This window comes from Daldinia childiae (assembly GCF_008694065.1).
Source record: "Daldinia childiae strain JS-1345 chromosome Unknown Scaffold12, whole genome shotgun sequence".
NCBI lineage: Eukaryota > Fungi > Ascomycota > Sordariomycetes > Xylariales > Hypoxylaceae > Daldinia > Daldinia childiae.
In genome coordinates, this window is record NW_022984653.1 from 324,088 (window position 1) to 336,622 (window position 12,535).

At 45.6% G+C, this 12,535-nt stretch overlaps 2 protein-coding genes across 2 annotated transcripts; one reads left to right on the forward strand and one right to left on the reverse strand.

Annotated features, from left to right (window-relative positions):
* Positions 1-305: 305 nt before the first annotated feature.
* GL218_08321 (uncharacterized protein) lies at positions 306-1,461 on the reverse strand (the record flags this gene model as incomplete). The annotated part of the gene is made up of 4 exons (XM_033585121.1): positions 306-324; positions 388-1,043; positions 1,102-1,184; positions 1,239-1,461. 4 exons carry the CDS (start codon positions 1,459-1,461, stop codon positions 306-308), a joined length of 981 nt encoding a protein of 326 aa, XP_033440638.1.
* A 3,815-nt stretch (positions 1,462-5,276) lies between these two features.
* Positions 5,277-8,121, forward strand: GL218_08322 (uncharacterized protein; the record flags this gene model as incomplete). The annotated part of the gene is made up of 2 exons (XM_033585122.1): positions 5,277-5,287; positions 5,532-8,121. The coding sequence occupies 2 exons, from the start codon at positions 5,277-5,279 to the stop codon at positions 8,119-8,121; spliced, it is 2,601 nt and encodes an 866-aa protein (XP_033440641.1).
* Between the last annotated feature and the right edge of the window lie 4,414 nt (positions 8,122-12,535).

Below are 12,535 nucleotides of genomic sequence, written 5' to 3' on the forward strand. Positions count from 1 at the left end.
TAGAATGAGACCAATAATAGTCTTATACCAACAGTTAATCACTGAAGCTTAAAATATTCAATAAGTTTGTAATGTGGTCAGGGTAGTTTTTAATATTTATTATCATTTAACGTCGTTATTTCTTTATGCACTTTTTACTATGCAATGTTCTAATGGGAGGAGACTGCACGGCGCCTAGGCTTCTACTTTACGACTCTACACATCTGTTGAAATGGCCATGTAATCGCCCGTGAGGGTAGACTGTATCATTTACCAATTACGCCATTGAACCAGAGAACGCCGTTGGCCAACCGGAATGTTTTTAACTATAGGATCGTTCCAAATCTTTTCGATGTTAGCATGTATTCAAGAGCCAAAATACAAGTGGTATCAAGGATGCGAACTTACCCGAAAGTCTTCTTGATGCTCCTCACATAGTACTCTTGCCAGTTGCGCTTAGTCACCTCTTCCTGACCTACTGGCACGCCACTCCAGGTGACCCTCATCACGGTTACGCCGTCTACATCATTCTGGTCGAACTCAATCACTTGTTTAGAGTAATGGCCGGCTGGCCATTGGTTCAGCCGCCACGTCTGGGCGATCTTGGTCGGCTCCTCAAGTTCTTCGTATTCGCCGGAGACATTGCCGTCGAACAGCTCAAACTTGCCACCTTTTTGGGCCCCATCAAATCTCTTTGGAGGTGCACGAGTGAAGGCAGCTAGTCGTTGCGGGTCGGTAAACGTCTGGTACAACTCGGCAGCGGTAGTTCGGAACTCCTCCTGATCAGTTACCGTTGTCGTGTTAACGACGCTACCACTGTTCTTCTGGGTGCTGGCACCAGCATCGGCCTTCGGTGTAGCACCAGAAGGCACATGGTATTTAGGCGCAGTAAATCCACTCGATGGATTTGTGCCAGCAGCGTGTTGGATATCCTTACCATGTTCGGCAATCAAAGCAGGTGTAAGCTTCGCGAATTCCTTCCGTAGCTGTGGTGTGATCTTGGAGCGAACTAGATCCTTTACCGGTTGCTTTTCCTGCGACTCCGAGTAGATATCTATGTCGAACTTTTTTTTTCGACGTTAGTACTAATCGTGATTGCTACGCTAACTATAGGATACCTACAACAAAATCATCTTCCTCAGTATCATGGGCAACTTCGGGCACGGTGATAGTACCCGAGACGCTCTCTTCTCCGGGGGCAGCTCCTGGTCCAAGTTAGATGGATTCCCGCTCACCAATACTCGTAGCAGTTAGCTTACCAGAGTATTCTAAGACGAGCTTAACGTCGTAGATGGTAATGACTTTGCCTTTCCGTTGGCTCACGTCAACATCCCCGTCCATGCTGACAACTTTATTAATCTTGGCAGTGACCTCTCCATCTTCAGCCGAGATCTTGGGTAGATTCTCTTCGAACCATTGCCTAGTCCATTCACCGGCATTCTTGCTGACCCAATGCCAGTTGTTTGGGTTGTGGAGAACCATGGTGGATTTTGGAGAAGGATAATTCGCACGAAGCTTGGATTTGGTTGAAAAAGCTAAAGAGACGAGGCTGTGTTAGCAATCGTCAATTTAATGGGAACAATCGTAAGTTGAAAGTAAGTAAAGAGTAGTTAAATGAGTTTATATCAGATATGAGTCTCAAGGACTACAGCTATTGGTCATCAAAGAAAGGGAGTACAAGTCGCTCTATGACTGGTGCCAGCTGGTGTATCATCAGAGATTTCACAAACGGTGAAAAATGTGAAGAAGGTAGAAATAAATAAAAAGGTGAAGCTTACTGATGACAGATGGACGGGATATTGTTGACTACAGAATCAATCTGCAAGCATATCTGACGAATTGAATAGAAGAAAATATCGGCATGAAGGGCACCCGGCCGACAACAAAAAGATTGTTGTAAGGTTCCAAGGTTAGAAGAAAATGCAGCGGAAAGCTCTAGAATTTCGACGAAGTTTAGGTCCAAGATGAAAAGATTCTGCCAATAAGAGTGGATAGCCTATGTTCGGCAAAATATCGGTCCGTGAATTTGTGAACTTAAAAAGTTGTGCATTATGTAATTCGAGGTAAGCAATATATAGAGGGCTGTATCGAGGCGAGCCCCGCATCAAATTACATATTCTTACCTCATCCGTACTTGATCACTTCCATACCAGCAACTAATCTTGGAATATATTTAACATAGAAGCTGCTGTAGCATTTACCACTTATATATGTCACATTTACAAATCATCACCTATTAATGAGAATCACTATCAAGATTGGTCCATCAGACGAGATTAAGCTTTGTAAAATCTCCTAAATTGCAGAGCACCCGAGATGCGTGAGAGGTGATACGATACGAAATATGTTCTGGTTCGCAGACAACCACCAATAATTATCACCTCTCAATTCCGGATGTTACATGCCACTGCACTTCTACTTCTACCAAGAAGTCAAGCTTTGTGAAACTAAAGACAATATATTAGAATTACTAGGAGAGCTAGGTTCTAGCCCCTAATTCTACATATGCAACTCGGGTTACATCTGGACCCTCAATCAACAAGCGTCGACATGCTTATATTATTGTCGTACATTAGGTATTTTATTGTCCTCGGCGTATAATTAGATACTTACCTCTATGTAAGACGTTGCCTCTCAATGGGGCGGATTCAAAGTTAGACTCTTGTAGTTTGCAGTAAGAACCAACCACCTCGAGGTCTCATCTTCGGGTCGGCTTCTATCCGCTTTTAAAGTATCGAATCGAATCAGTTAAGGAAATTCATTCGTTTCCAAAATTTCCACGTGAAAAACGTACCACGGCTATAACGGATCGTATACTATTTATATTAGTCGGTCCATGCTAATGAATAGTCGGACTATCCGTACCTGGCAGGTCCTCTACCGGGGGGATCAGGATGCGGGGTGACTTTTCTCGAACTACTTTTCTGGAATCACCATGAGCATATCTAAAACATACGAATATGTAGTCTAACTACAAATGGACTTCCGTACAGTTAGACTCGGTGATTCTGAACATTCTACTGTATATCCTGAATCGTATTCGAGTTTACATCCTTGATGCACATCTGCTAGCTACAATATTTGGTGTGTTGCTCTGCAGCGGGAAGCAGATTTCGTCGACGATCAATGCATACATCAGACAATATTCACCTCTTTATATGTATGCACGAACTATCTAAGGTAGGTATCTAGGTAAAGTATGAGGATAATTGTTAGCCCTACGAAGTACACCATGATTTTATACAGATTAACAAGAACAGAATAGCTTTCCCGACTGGTGCAGGTAGAGATCCAACACAAAAGAATGGACCAATCACTTTCCATCCCAAAGTGGAGAGTTCTTCGAAAGCTGCAACTCTTAAGCGCCCGCAGACCAAAACCACGAGGAAGAAGAAAAACTTGACCAATAATATGTGATGATGGGTTTCCGTTTCCAAATATAGACAGAGGCCGACCCACAGATTCAACCAATAGTTTGCTATTGTTCAAAAATACCGAGTTTGAAGTACCGGGCCCCCCTAATCCCAAGTTAGTCGGCCCACCGGGACCGCCCTTCAGCACTTCCTCGATGCTTTGCAGTCCTACCAAATTCCTCATTCGCTCGTTCAACTGCATCTTGATTAAAAGCACCCTCAATGGTGCACATGGGGGGTCCATTGGCATGCAAATGTGAGGGAATCGGCTTGGTTTAATCATGCTAAGGACATTTATAGATGACATATAAAAATGAACTATGTAGAGGCTCGTACAGGGGAGGATCTTCTAACAAAATCCTACAATGGTCGAGATTCGGAACTTATGCAGTGCTATTAACTAGGCTGTTACATCGGGTAGTATACGATGTATTGTCTGCAGTTTAGCATCTCGATTTGCCAAGACGAGCCTTAAGACAAGACCTACCATAGTACTCAAACACTAAAGGGGGAAGGGGTAAAACATCGTACGGTTCCTCCTTGTTATATGTACCCAACTAAGGTAAGAATTTGTGTAAACGGATAAGATCAAGGTCGCGTCCGTTTCTCTCGGAATTTACCTACGCCCATCAGCCATTAACCAGTTGATGAGCCTGTGCAGCCTATGCAGGCATCCAGGGATCTGCCAAGAGAACGCCCCATCCCCCACGTCTTTAGACCAGGGGATCTAGGATCATCACCCTATCCAGTCCATCCATCACTTTTTATCTTTTACACCCTCTTCTCCCACATCGCACAACATCTTCTCAGCCGCGCCTTTACCATATCCGCCGGCCTTTATATATTCCTTCGCCCCTATACAATTTAAAGAATATCGGGTCATGGGAGTAATTGGTGACAAGACAGTCTCCCATATCCTCGGCTGAAGGTCGAACAGGCGAAGGTAACGCAATAAGCGTCGACCGCCAGTCCATTTAGGATATAAACATAAAGGGCATTTAATTAACGTCCCGCCCGCGCCAGTATCCATCCCGGACCTCCCTACTGTTGCCCTACCCGCGCGCCTTTATTGACACGGGCTACGGCCGCTATAAGTGAAATGATGATGACCAGTCCGCGCGATGGTACAACCTCTCGACTTCGCCAGGCTCTTAATCCATTGCGGACGACAGCTCTCGGGGGTTACCATAATCAGCTAAACACGCCGCATTCTGCCGTGTCAATTACTTCGTCGCATACTTATGCTGGACTCCAAACGCCAGCCAGCTCAATACAGCCCTACAATCCTCAAGAATGGGCGCCTACTTCTGCGGTGGGCCCTGAGCGAACGCATCATTATCCTCCGCCGTTAACATTAAATCCACAAGGTAAGCCACTACTCATCTGATGATACTTCGAGTCGTTACGCGGTGAAAGTAAGCTGACGGAGTCGAATGCGCCAGTCCCGGCGCCACCTCCACCTTATTCCCCTCCCCGGAGTCAAAGGCCGAATAGTACGGCTCATGAGACGCCGCCGGCAAATATCTCTGCTGCGCGAATTCCCGCTTCAAGTGTTCATCGTCCTTCACCAGAGCCACCAAACAACCAAAGCTTTCCTCCCCCGCCGGGCTCAAATGGACGTGGCGGCTCTCGTGAGAGGCGTTTTGGCCTACCGTCGTTAACGAGGCGGAGAGACCGAGGCACTCCTGAATCCATATCACCCCCCGATTCTCACCCTCCTACTTCATTATCCCGGCCTCAAACCTTAATGATTCAGGTTCCTAGTCCTCTAAATTCAGCAGAAAATAATGTCCCAACCATACCTCCTAACTCCCGCAGAGCAGCATCGGCGAGTGCGGTTGAGACCCCAACGTCAGCTCGGTCCAGATCGGCGTCGCAATCAAGATGGGAGCCCGGTATGCCTCTACCTCCACCACCTCCGGGCCCTCCTCCTACCCAGTCTAGATCTCAAAGTCTCAATAGAACCAGTGAGCCTGTTGTTTCTCCTCCTACTAGAAGACCACCTCCTAATGGAGTAACTGCGCTCGGGCCTGTCCCGCCAACCCCCGCCGACTGGGTAAATGAAGAGCAGCAAGGACGTGGTAAATCACCGAACCCAATGGGGTTAACTATTGATACTGCCGCTGCCGCTGCATCTAGCCCTCCGGCTGTCCCCGATTCGGGCTCCGGATCTGGCTCTACAAGCGCCGGTCTAAACCGGACGGGAGCCGTTCGAGGTGAAAAGTCCTTGCGCGAAAGACGGAACGAGAGTCGGACGCGACAAAAAGCAGAGGATGGGATCCAGCCTTTATCTGACATTATAGTTCCTAATGGGTCAGGTTTATCCCGCAGATTTTCAGTTCATAAAGGGACGCCTCGAAGCGGTGGTAAAACAATAGCCGACGTGCCAAGATCTGGGGATGACGCCAACATGGATTCTAGAAATTCGACGCCTCGTCCTTCTGCCGGACTACATCCAGAGACACCTACGCCGCCCTTTTCCCCACGTCCGCAAAAGGCTTATCCCATCGCAGAGCCGGGCCATCCCATCGCCCCGAAAGCTCTTCCTACACCACCACCACAGAGTCGATCAGCTTCCAACTCCTCTCAAGCACGACCCGATATACGTAGCTTGATGAATGGTATTTCGTCGGCCGATTCTACTTATCCCACTACTAAACAAGCCGTAGTTGGTCAGACAGCAGAGCAATTCTGCAGGAGCAGCATAGAGCGTTTCCAAGCTTTCGCCAACCATGAAGCAGTTGCAGAGTCGGATGCTGAGCGGGTAAAGCTATTTGCTGATTTCATAGTCAACGAGTCTAGATTACGTCGCGAAAGATATGCATCGGCGATCGGAGCGATGGGTTCTGAGATCTTCGATCTCACGCGGGATTTATTCCGGCCTATGAAAGTGCGGCGCGACTCAACGAATTCACAATCTGGAGAATGGACACCGCAGATGTCGGAACCAAGATCGCAACGGAACTCAATGACTTCTGTTTTCCGTGAACAAATACAATCCAACTCTGCGCCGCCTTCTGCCAATATCCCAACCTCAAGTTCGCCTATTAATGGACCTACGAATGGGAATTGGGCTTCGCAGTACATGCCATCATTATCACCGATTCTTAGTATGAGCGTCAGTGAACATTTAGATGGGTCAAGCTCACGGGGCCGGCCAGCAAGTCGTTGGTGGGAAACAGAGTCGGGCGGCGGAGAATCGAACCGAATGGAAAGAACAAAACGCGAGTCTAAGTATATGGGTGTGCCAAAAGAGGCACGGGAAGCCCTACAATGGGAGGATGAGCCAGGTACTGCAGATAGCCATGCAGGGTCGAGCAAGCATTACTCGGAGAACGAATACCCCCCTGAAAAGGTTGGGTGGCACGAGTCGAAGGAGTTGAGTACGCCTCAGCCATTACGAAATTCTCTCTTATCCATAGGTTCATCGGCACCGAATACTCCTAGCCCTTCTCATGTAGATGTATCACGACTAGTAACGCTACCACCACCTTATCCACGACATCACCCCGCAGTAAATAATAACCACCCAGAACTAGCATCTACTCGTACAAGGGTGAGGTCGCTAAGCGATATGCAAGAAGTCCAGGCGACGAAGGAACGATTTATACTCGATAGCCAGAGGGTGCGCGAAGAAGCTGTCCAGGGAGCTTCTTCAAGATTAAAATCACTACGTGCAAATCTTCACCAGGAGATCAGCGCTGGCAACATGTCATACGCCGAAGCAGCCGCCATCGAGGCTGACACGCAAGCATCTGAAAACGCAAAGGCAAAGGAGATGGAAAAGCAGGAGTTCGATCGATTTCAGAATGCAGTTGTCATGCCACTTAATGAGCTACTCACAGGCCGCATCGCACAGGCTACGTCACTATTTGACGAACTACGTTCGCGTCTTTTCGTCGAGACCCAAGCGCCCAATCCTAACATGCCACAAGAGGAAGGCGACGAGCAACCAGAACTCCTCGAGAAATTAACCCTGCTCAAATGGATCTTCGAAGCCCGCGAGATGCTACACCGCGAAATATACGACTTGCTGAGCGATCGCAATAATCGGTACAAAGAGATGGTGATCACCCCGTACCGACTCTCCGGCAACGAGGAAAAGCTACGGACAGCGGAAGCCTTCTTCGTGGACGACGCATGTAAGCGACAGCGAGCATTTGCGGGCGAAGTTCTACAGCGAACATGCGAGTTTCGGGACGTGGTAGAGGAGAATGTGACACGAGGTGTCGATATGCAGCTTAACGCGTTTTGGGACTTAGCACCGCCCCTTCGACGACTACTCGATAAAATCCCAGCATCGGTTGACGGACACTTCCGCATCCAGATCCCGCCTGCTGAGTATGATGAGAACCCTAGCTACCACAGCCACCCGCTACAGTACCTGTTTAGCCTGCTGCTACACGCCGAAAAGAGCACGTACCAGTTCATTGAGTCGCAGACGAATCTATTGTGTCTACTACACGAAGTCAAAGAGGCAGTAATGAGTGCGCGTGCGAGAGTAGGCGAGGCGGAAGGTCACGACCCGCGTGCCATTGAGGAGGAGCGTGCGGCAGAACAGACGAGGCTCACGGACGATCTCAAGGAGAAAGTGCGCCTTGTGCAAGACCAATGGGAGAGCGCCCTTGGCGAGGCCATGAAAGGCGTCAAGGAGCGCGTGGGCGAGTGGCTCCTGTCGACAGGAGGTTGGGACGAGAGTCTCGAGGACGGCGGAGTCGGCGGCGTATAACCGCACTCTTTTTTTAACTTGGTGAAGCGCTAGACAAAGGTTCCAAAAACAACGAGAAAAAAGTTCTAGGTGGGAGCGTTGGTGTAATGAATTGAATCATGTGTGCGCAGCTGAAGACTTGTGCTTGATTGCTTGTATGATACCCCTTTTAGCTAATGGCGGATATGACGATTATATGATACGGCCGTTTTTGTTTACTCTTTGCGGCTTTGGAGTGAGATGGGATCTAGAGGGGTGTCTATCTTTATGAGCTGGTGGATCTATATACTTAAATATAAATATTAAATGTTATCCTGCCTCTGAATCTATATCTATGTGAATTGATCTAGCACCAGTCCTTAAAGTCGAGAGATGGTGTCTACACTAAAGTTGTATTTCTAACCCATCAGAATAATCGCAAATATTAAGGCTCGTATTTGGCCAATAACCGCTCGTTTCATCTAGTTAACAAACAATAGGCCAATTAGGGGCAATATAAGGCAAAGAGATCTTATCAAGAATGAATCCAGATTCAGTTACCGATCAATAGAAATCATATATGCAGAAATCACATTATTGCTGCCTAACTTTAGACTCAGGCTGACGATATCTCCGAGCGATCAGAGATTGGGGAGATCGAGATATTAATCTGCTGCACCGGGGAATATCGGAACTGCAATGCTTACACTTCTTCATGAAGTAATCACTATTTTCTCCACAACCGTGGGCGACATGTTTGATTGAGAGCTAATGGAGGGAGACAACTTATATTATAGGAAAGGGGAGTCAAATAGGACACAATTTCGAAACTCATAAGCGATTGGATTTCTCTTCTTTCAATACCGAAACATAGAGACATTTCTAATGAATCCTGTAGAGTGAAGTAGCTATTAAGCTAATCTTGTCATTGTAGAAGATGACTTTGCGCGCGTTGCGCTGCGAACCCCCTATTCTACCGTGCTGGGGAAAAGGTAAACCATGATACTGCTGACAACGACAGGGTCATATCTCTAGACCGCATCTTATCTTGTTAAACTATTTCATAGTCTAGCTTTCTTAACTCTTATTTATCGAACATATTGACTAATTCCTACTACGCTTGAGCTTTAGAATTAATGTCCAGGCAGAACAAAAGCTTACTAGGAAGAAATAGCAAGTAAAATATCCAGTTCAAGTTGTGTCTGGCAAGAATAAAGCACTGTCAGGCTCAACGAGGAATTTATTAAGGCGGTATGTTCTCAAGCTCATTTCGTCCACGGTATGAGCAGTAGGTGGATTTCTCGAGTAGTGGTGACCATGCTTGTGTGGGGTTATACTGAAGAGGTCAAATGAATGTTAGTCTCCATTCTTGGGAACATGATTATAGAACTTGAAGCTGTTGGTAGAAGACGACATGCCCGTTGCAAATTGCTATATTAGAACCCATAGCCACAATGCCGCATCAAAGATAATTCGAATTATTAATATTAATATAGTATAGTTATTGAGAAGGAATGTGATTGGTGGTGGTGGTTGAGCCAGAAGAAAAACGTAAATCATGAATTATCTTTTGGAAAAATCAAGGAATATATATACTACCCTCAGTGAAGTATGTAAGGGTTGAAAGGCGCCATTAAGCTGCAGACTCTATGTCCTACTCCCGCATGACCACGATCCTCTTGATTCATCTAACCTCCGCCAGTGAATGCATTAAATCGACGGCAATATTAGCCTATCTAACAAGCATAAAGAAAAGATATGCACACCATAAAGGGTGTAGTCTACGAAGGCGACAAGGGGGGGTAGGAGGGCAAAGCTCATACCTTGCAGGAAGTGTTGATAAAGGGAAATTGGGCAGTGATGCAAAATCGAGCAGGCTTGTCGGATACATTTCCTCCGTCACGATCGATACCGTAGTGGTGCCATCGGGTATTATCCTTCATGAAATATCCACAAGATAAAGGATAGAGAAGGGGGGAAAGGGGGTTTAGAATGAGGCCAAAGGTATACGACAGCGTGAAGATGGGTAGGTAGGTACCACGTAGAGCATTGAGATGCTAGAAGTTATAATTGATAGGCACCTAACGTTCGAATTGGAGGGCAAACACTCGCATGCAGCTGTGTAACAAAACGAAGCTTCTCTATTTATATCAGAACTCGTTGATATGTCAAGAATGTCTCTTTGTCCCTTACCCGAACTCAATCTCCTCGTTAGAACAGCATCCGAGAAGAAGCTTCTCCAATTTCCTGGAATGTCATGACATAACGTCAACCATTAGCAGCAGAGGACTTTCCTCTGCACTAATCACCTATTGCATGAATCGAATGAGTAGTACACTGGTTGGAGAGGCCAATGCCATTACTCCATTCTCGATTTGATCGTCGGATGATAGCGGTAGGCTGTCGACGCTAAAGCATGGCAGCGCCCATTGGATGTAAGGACGCTGCTGATCGCCCGGAGCTTTTGTTCAAGCATGGTTGTAAACTCTCCGATACTTCTTAGAATGTCCATGATTGGAGAATGCTAGAATCTAACATACGATTAGTCAAGTGACTATTGGAACATGGGGTCAATGGTGAAGGGGAAGTGTCTATTCCTTCTGAATTGTTGCAGCACGCCCGGATAGTGAGACTGCACGCAGTCAATATCTTGCTATTGGATATGCGCTTCATTTCGATAATGCATGTCAGAGTTAGTAGCCAGTAATGATATAACGGCTGCCTGACGTGTCATGATATGTGACAAGTTCGATATGCTTGCTCCGATAGCCTTGTCCTCGATTGAACTTTTGAGTACTGTAGATGCATCGTGACATACGTGAGTATGCCGGATCAAGATTAAGCAAATTCCGCCTTGGAGTCGCACGAAACAAACTACTCTGAACCCCTTTCTACAATCTTGGTTGTGGTAGGTTGTATTGGGTTGATCTCTAACTTAATTCGGATATCAGTAAATATCTATAATATTGGTAGAAGCTAATAGGCTCACAGATATATTATTTCTCTTGGTAAGTTCCCATACCGAGGGATCCAATTAGGACGTGTCGAGGACCTCAGAGTGGCCATGGATGGGTATTGAAAGAGAAAAAGTTAGGGGAAGATTTTAGGAGATGGACAGGCTTTATTAGAAGAATGATTAGTGAGAAGGTAGGTAAATCTTACGAAAATTATGAGAAGCGATGAAATAGCACCGGAGATATTTTAATACTTTTATAGAATGTTCTTCAAAGCTTTCTTAAACACGGAGTAGAGGGCAATGACATACATGGCTGGAAAGACAGCTGGCTACTGTTAGATTATGTAAAAAGTAATCAATCACATTTCATGAGGGGTATACATGAAGTAGTCAAATACCTAGGTAGGTAGGTATGCTATCACTATTTCTTCAGCTCGATGTCATGCTTGTAAGCTGTCATTTATTTTCTTACTATTCTATATGATACTGTAATAAGGCCTGTAAAAGCTTGGAACGCACACCCAAGACCACTAATAATTTTCTAAGGTCTTAATGTCGTTAATAATCTCTCTTCTATTTTTGAAGAGGATCAAGGCCTATTTACAGACAGTCTAAGGTACGTATCCAAAGTCCTAGGTAGCCGCCACCTCAGTATGTGTGTTGCTTATCTGGCATTCTACATGCATTTCCTCGTAATGCATGTCATCCAATGATTCTAACAATAGGTAGTTATCCTGGATGCTTAAGTAGGTAGATATTGTCTACCAACCTTGTATTCTAACCAACAAGTGTATACAAATAGTATCCCACTCAAAGTACAAAGCAGTCCGAACCTGAAAAATACAAAAGTCTTCGATATCACAAAGAGAAGTACCTAACCTAGCTATTTATTCAAATAGATTTCAAACCGAGGATTCTTCAATATCGTAACGTTCCTCTAGACTTATATTCCTTTAGTACCTTAGGTACATATTACCAAAGTATATGTCGCTCCTGTCCCCCCTGCTTATATTCCAAAAAGCAAGTAAAGGTACATATCTACAAATGAGCTTATTAACCCTAATTTTCAGAGCTGAAATCCAATTTGGTACCTGATCGCCTACCTAGGAGGTAGATACGGTAGGTCGATGTAACCTCTCGGTGGTTACACAAACTGTCGTGTCGCTACCATACCGGCAAAATGTGGTTTTGAAATATGATATTTGGGGGGTGGAATGATTTTTATATCGGATATCTTTTCTTATACGGGAATTAGAATCTTAATTGAATAAAATATTATTACAATATTAAAAAAATGAAAGTGTAGGTAATAAGGTTCAAAAACGGGTAATCTTTCAGCACTAGTGGACTGGCCACCCACTAGAGCTGCTAGCTCAATCAAAACACTCCCGCATTGGTGGGGTGTGTTATGGTGGGGCTGGCTAGGAGCCTGGGGTTCGAGTCCCAGGCCTCCTAGCTTTTTTGATTTTTAAGGTTTTTGGGGGTCACATGACCCTAATC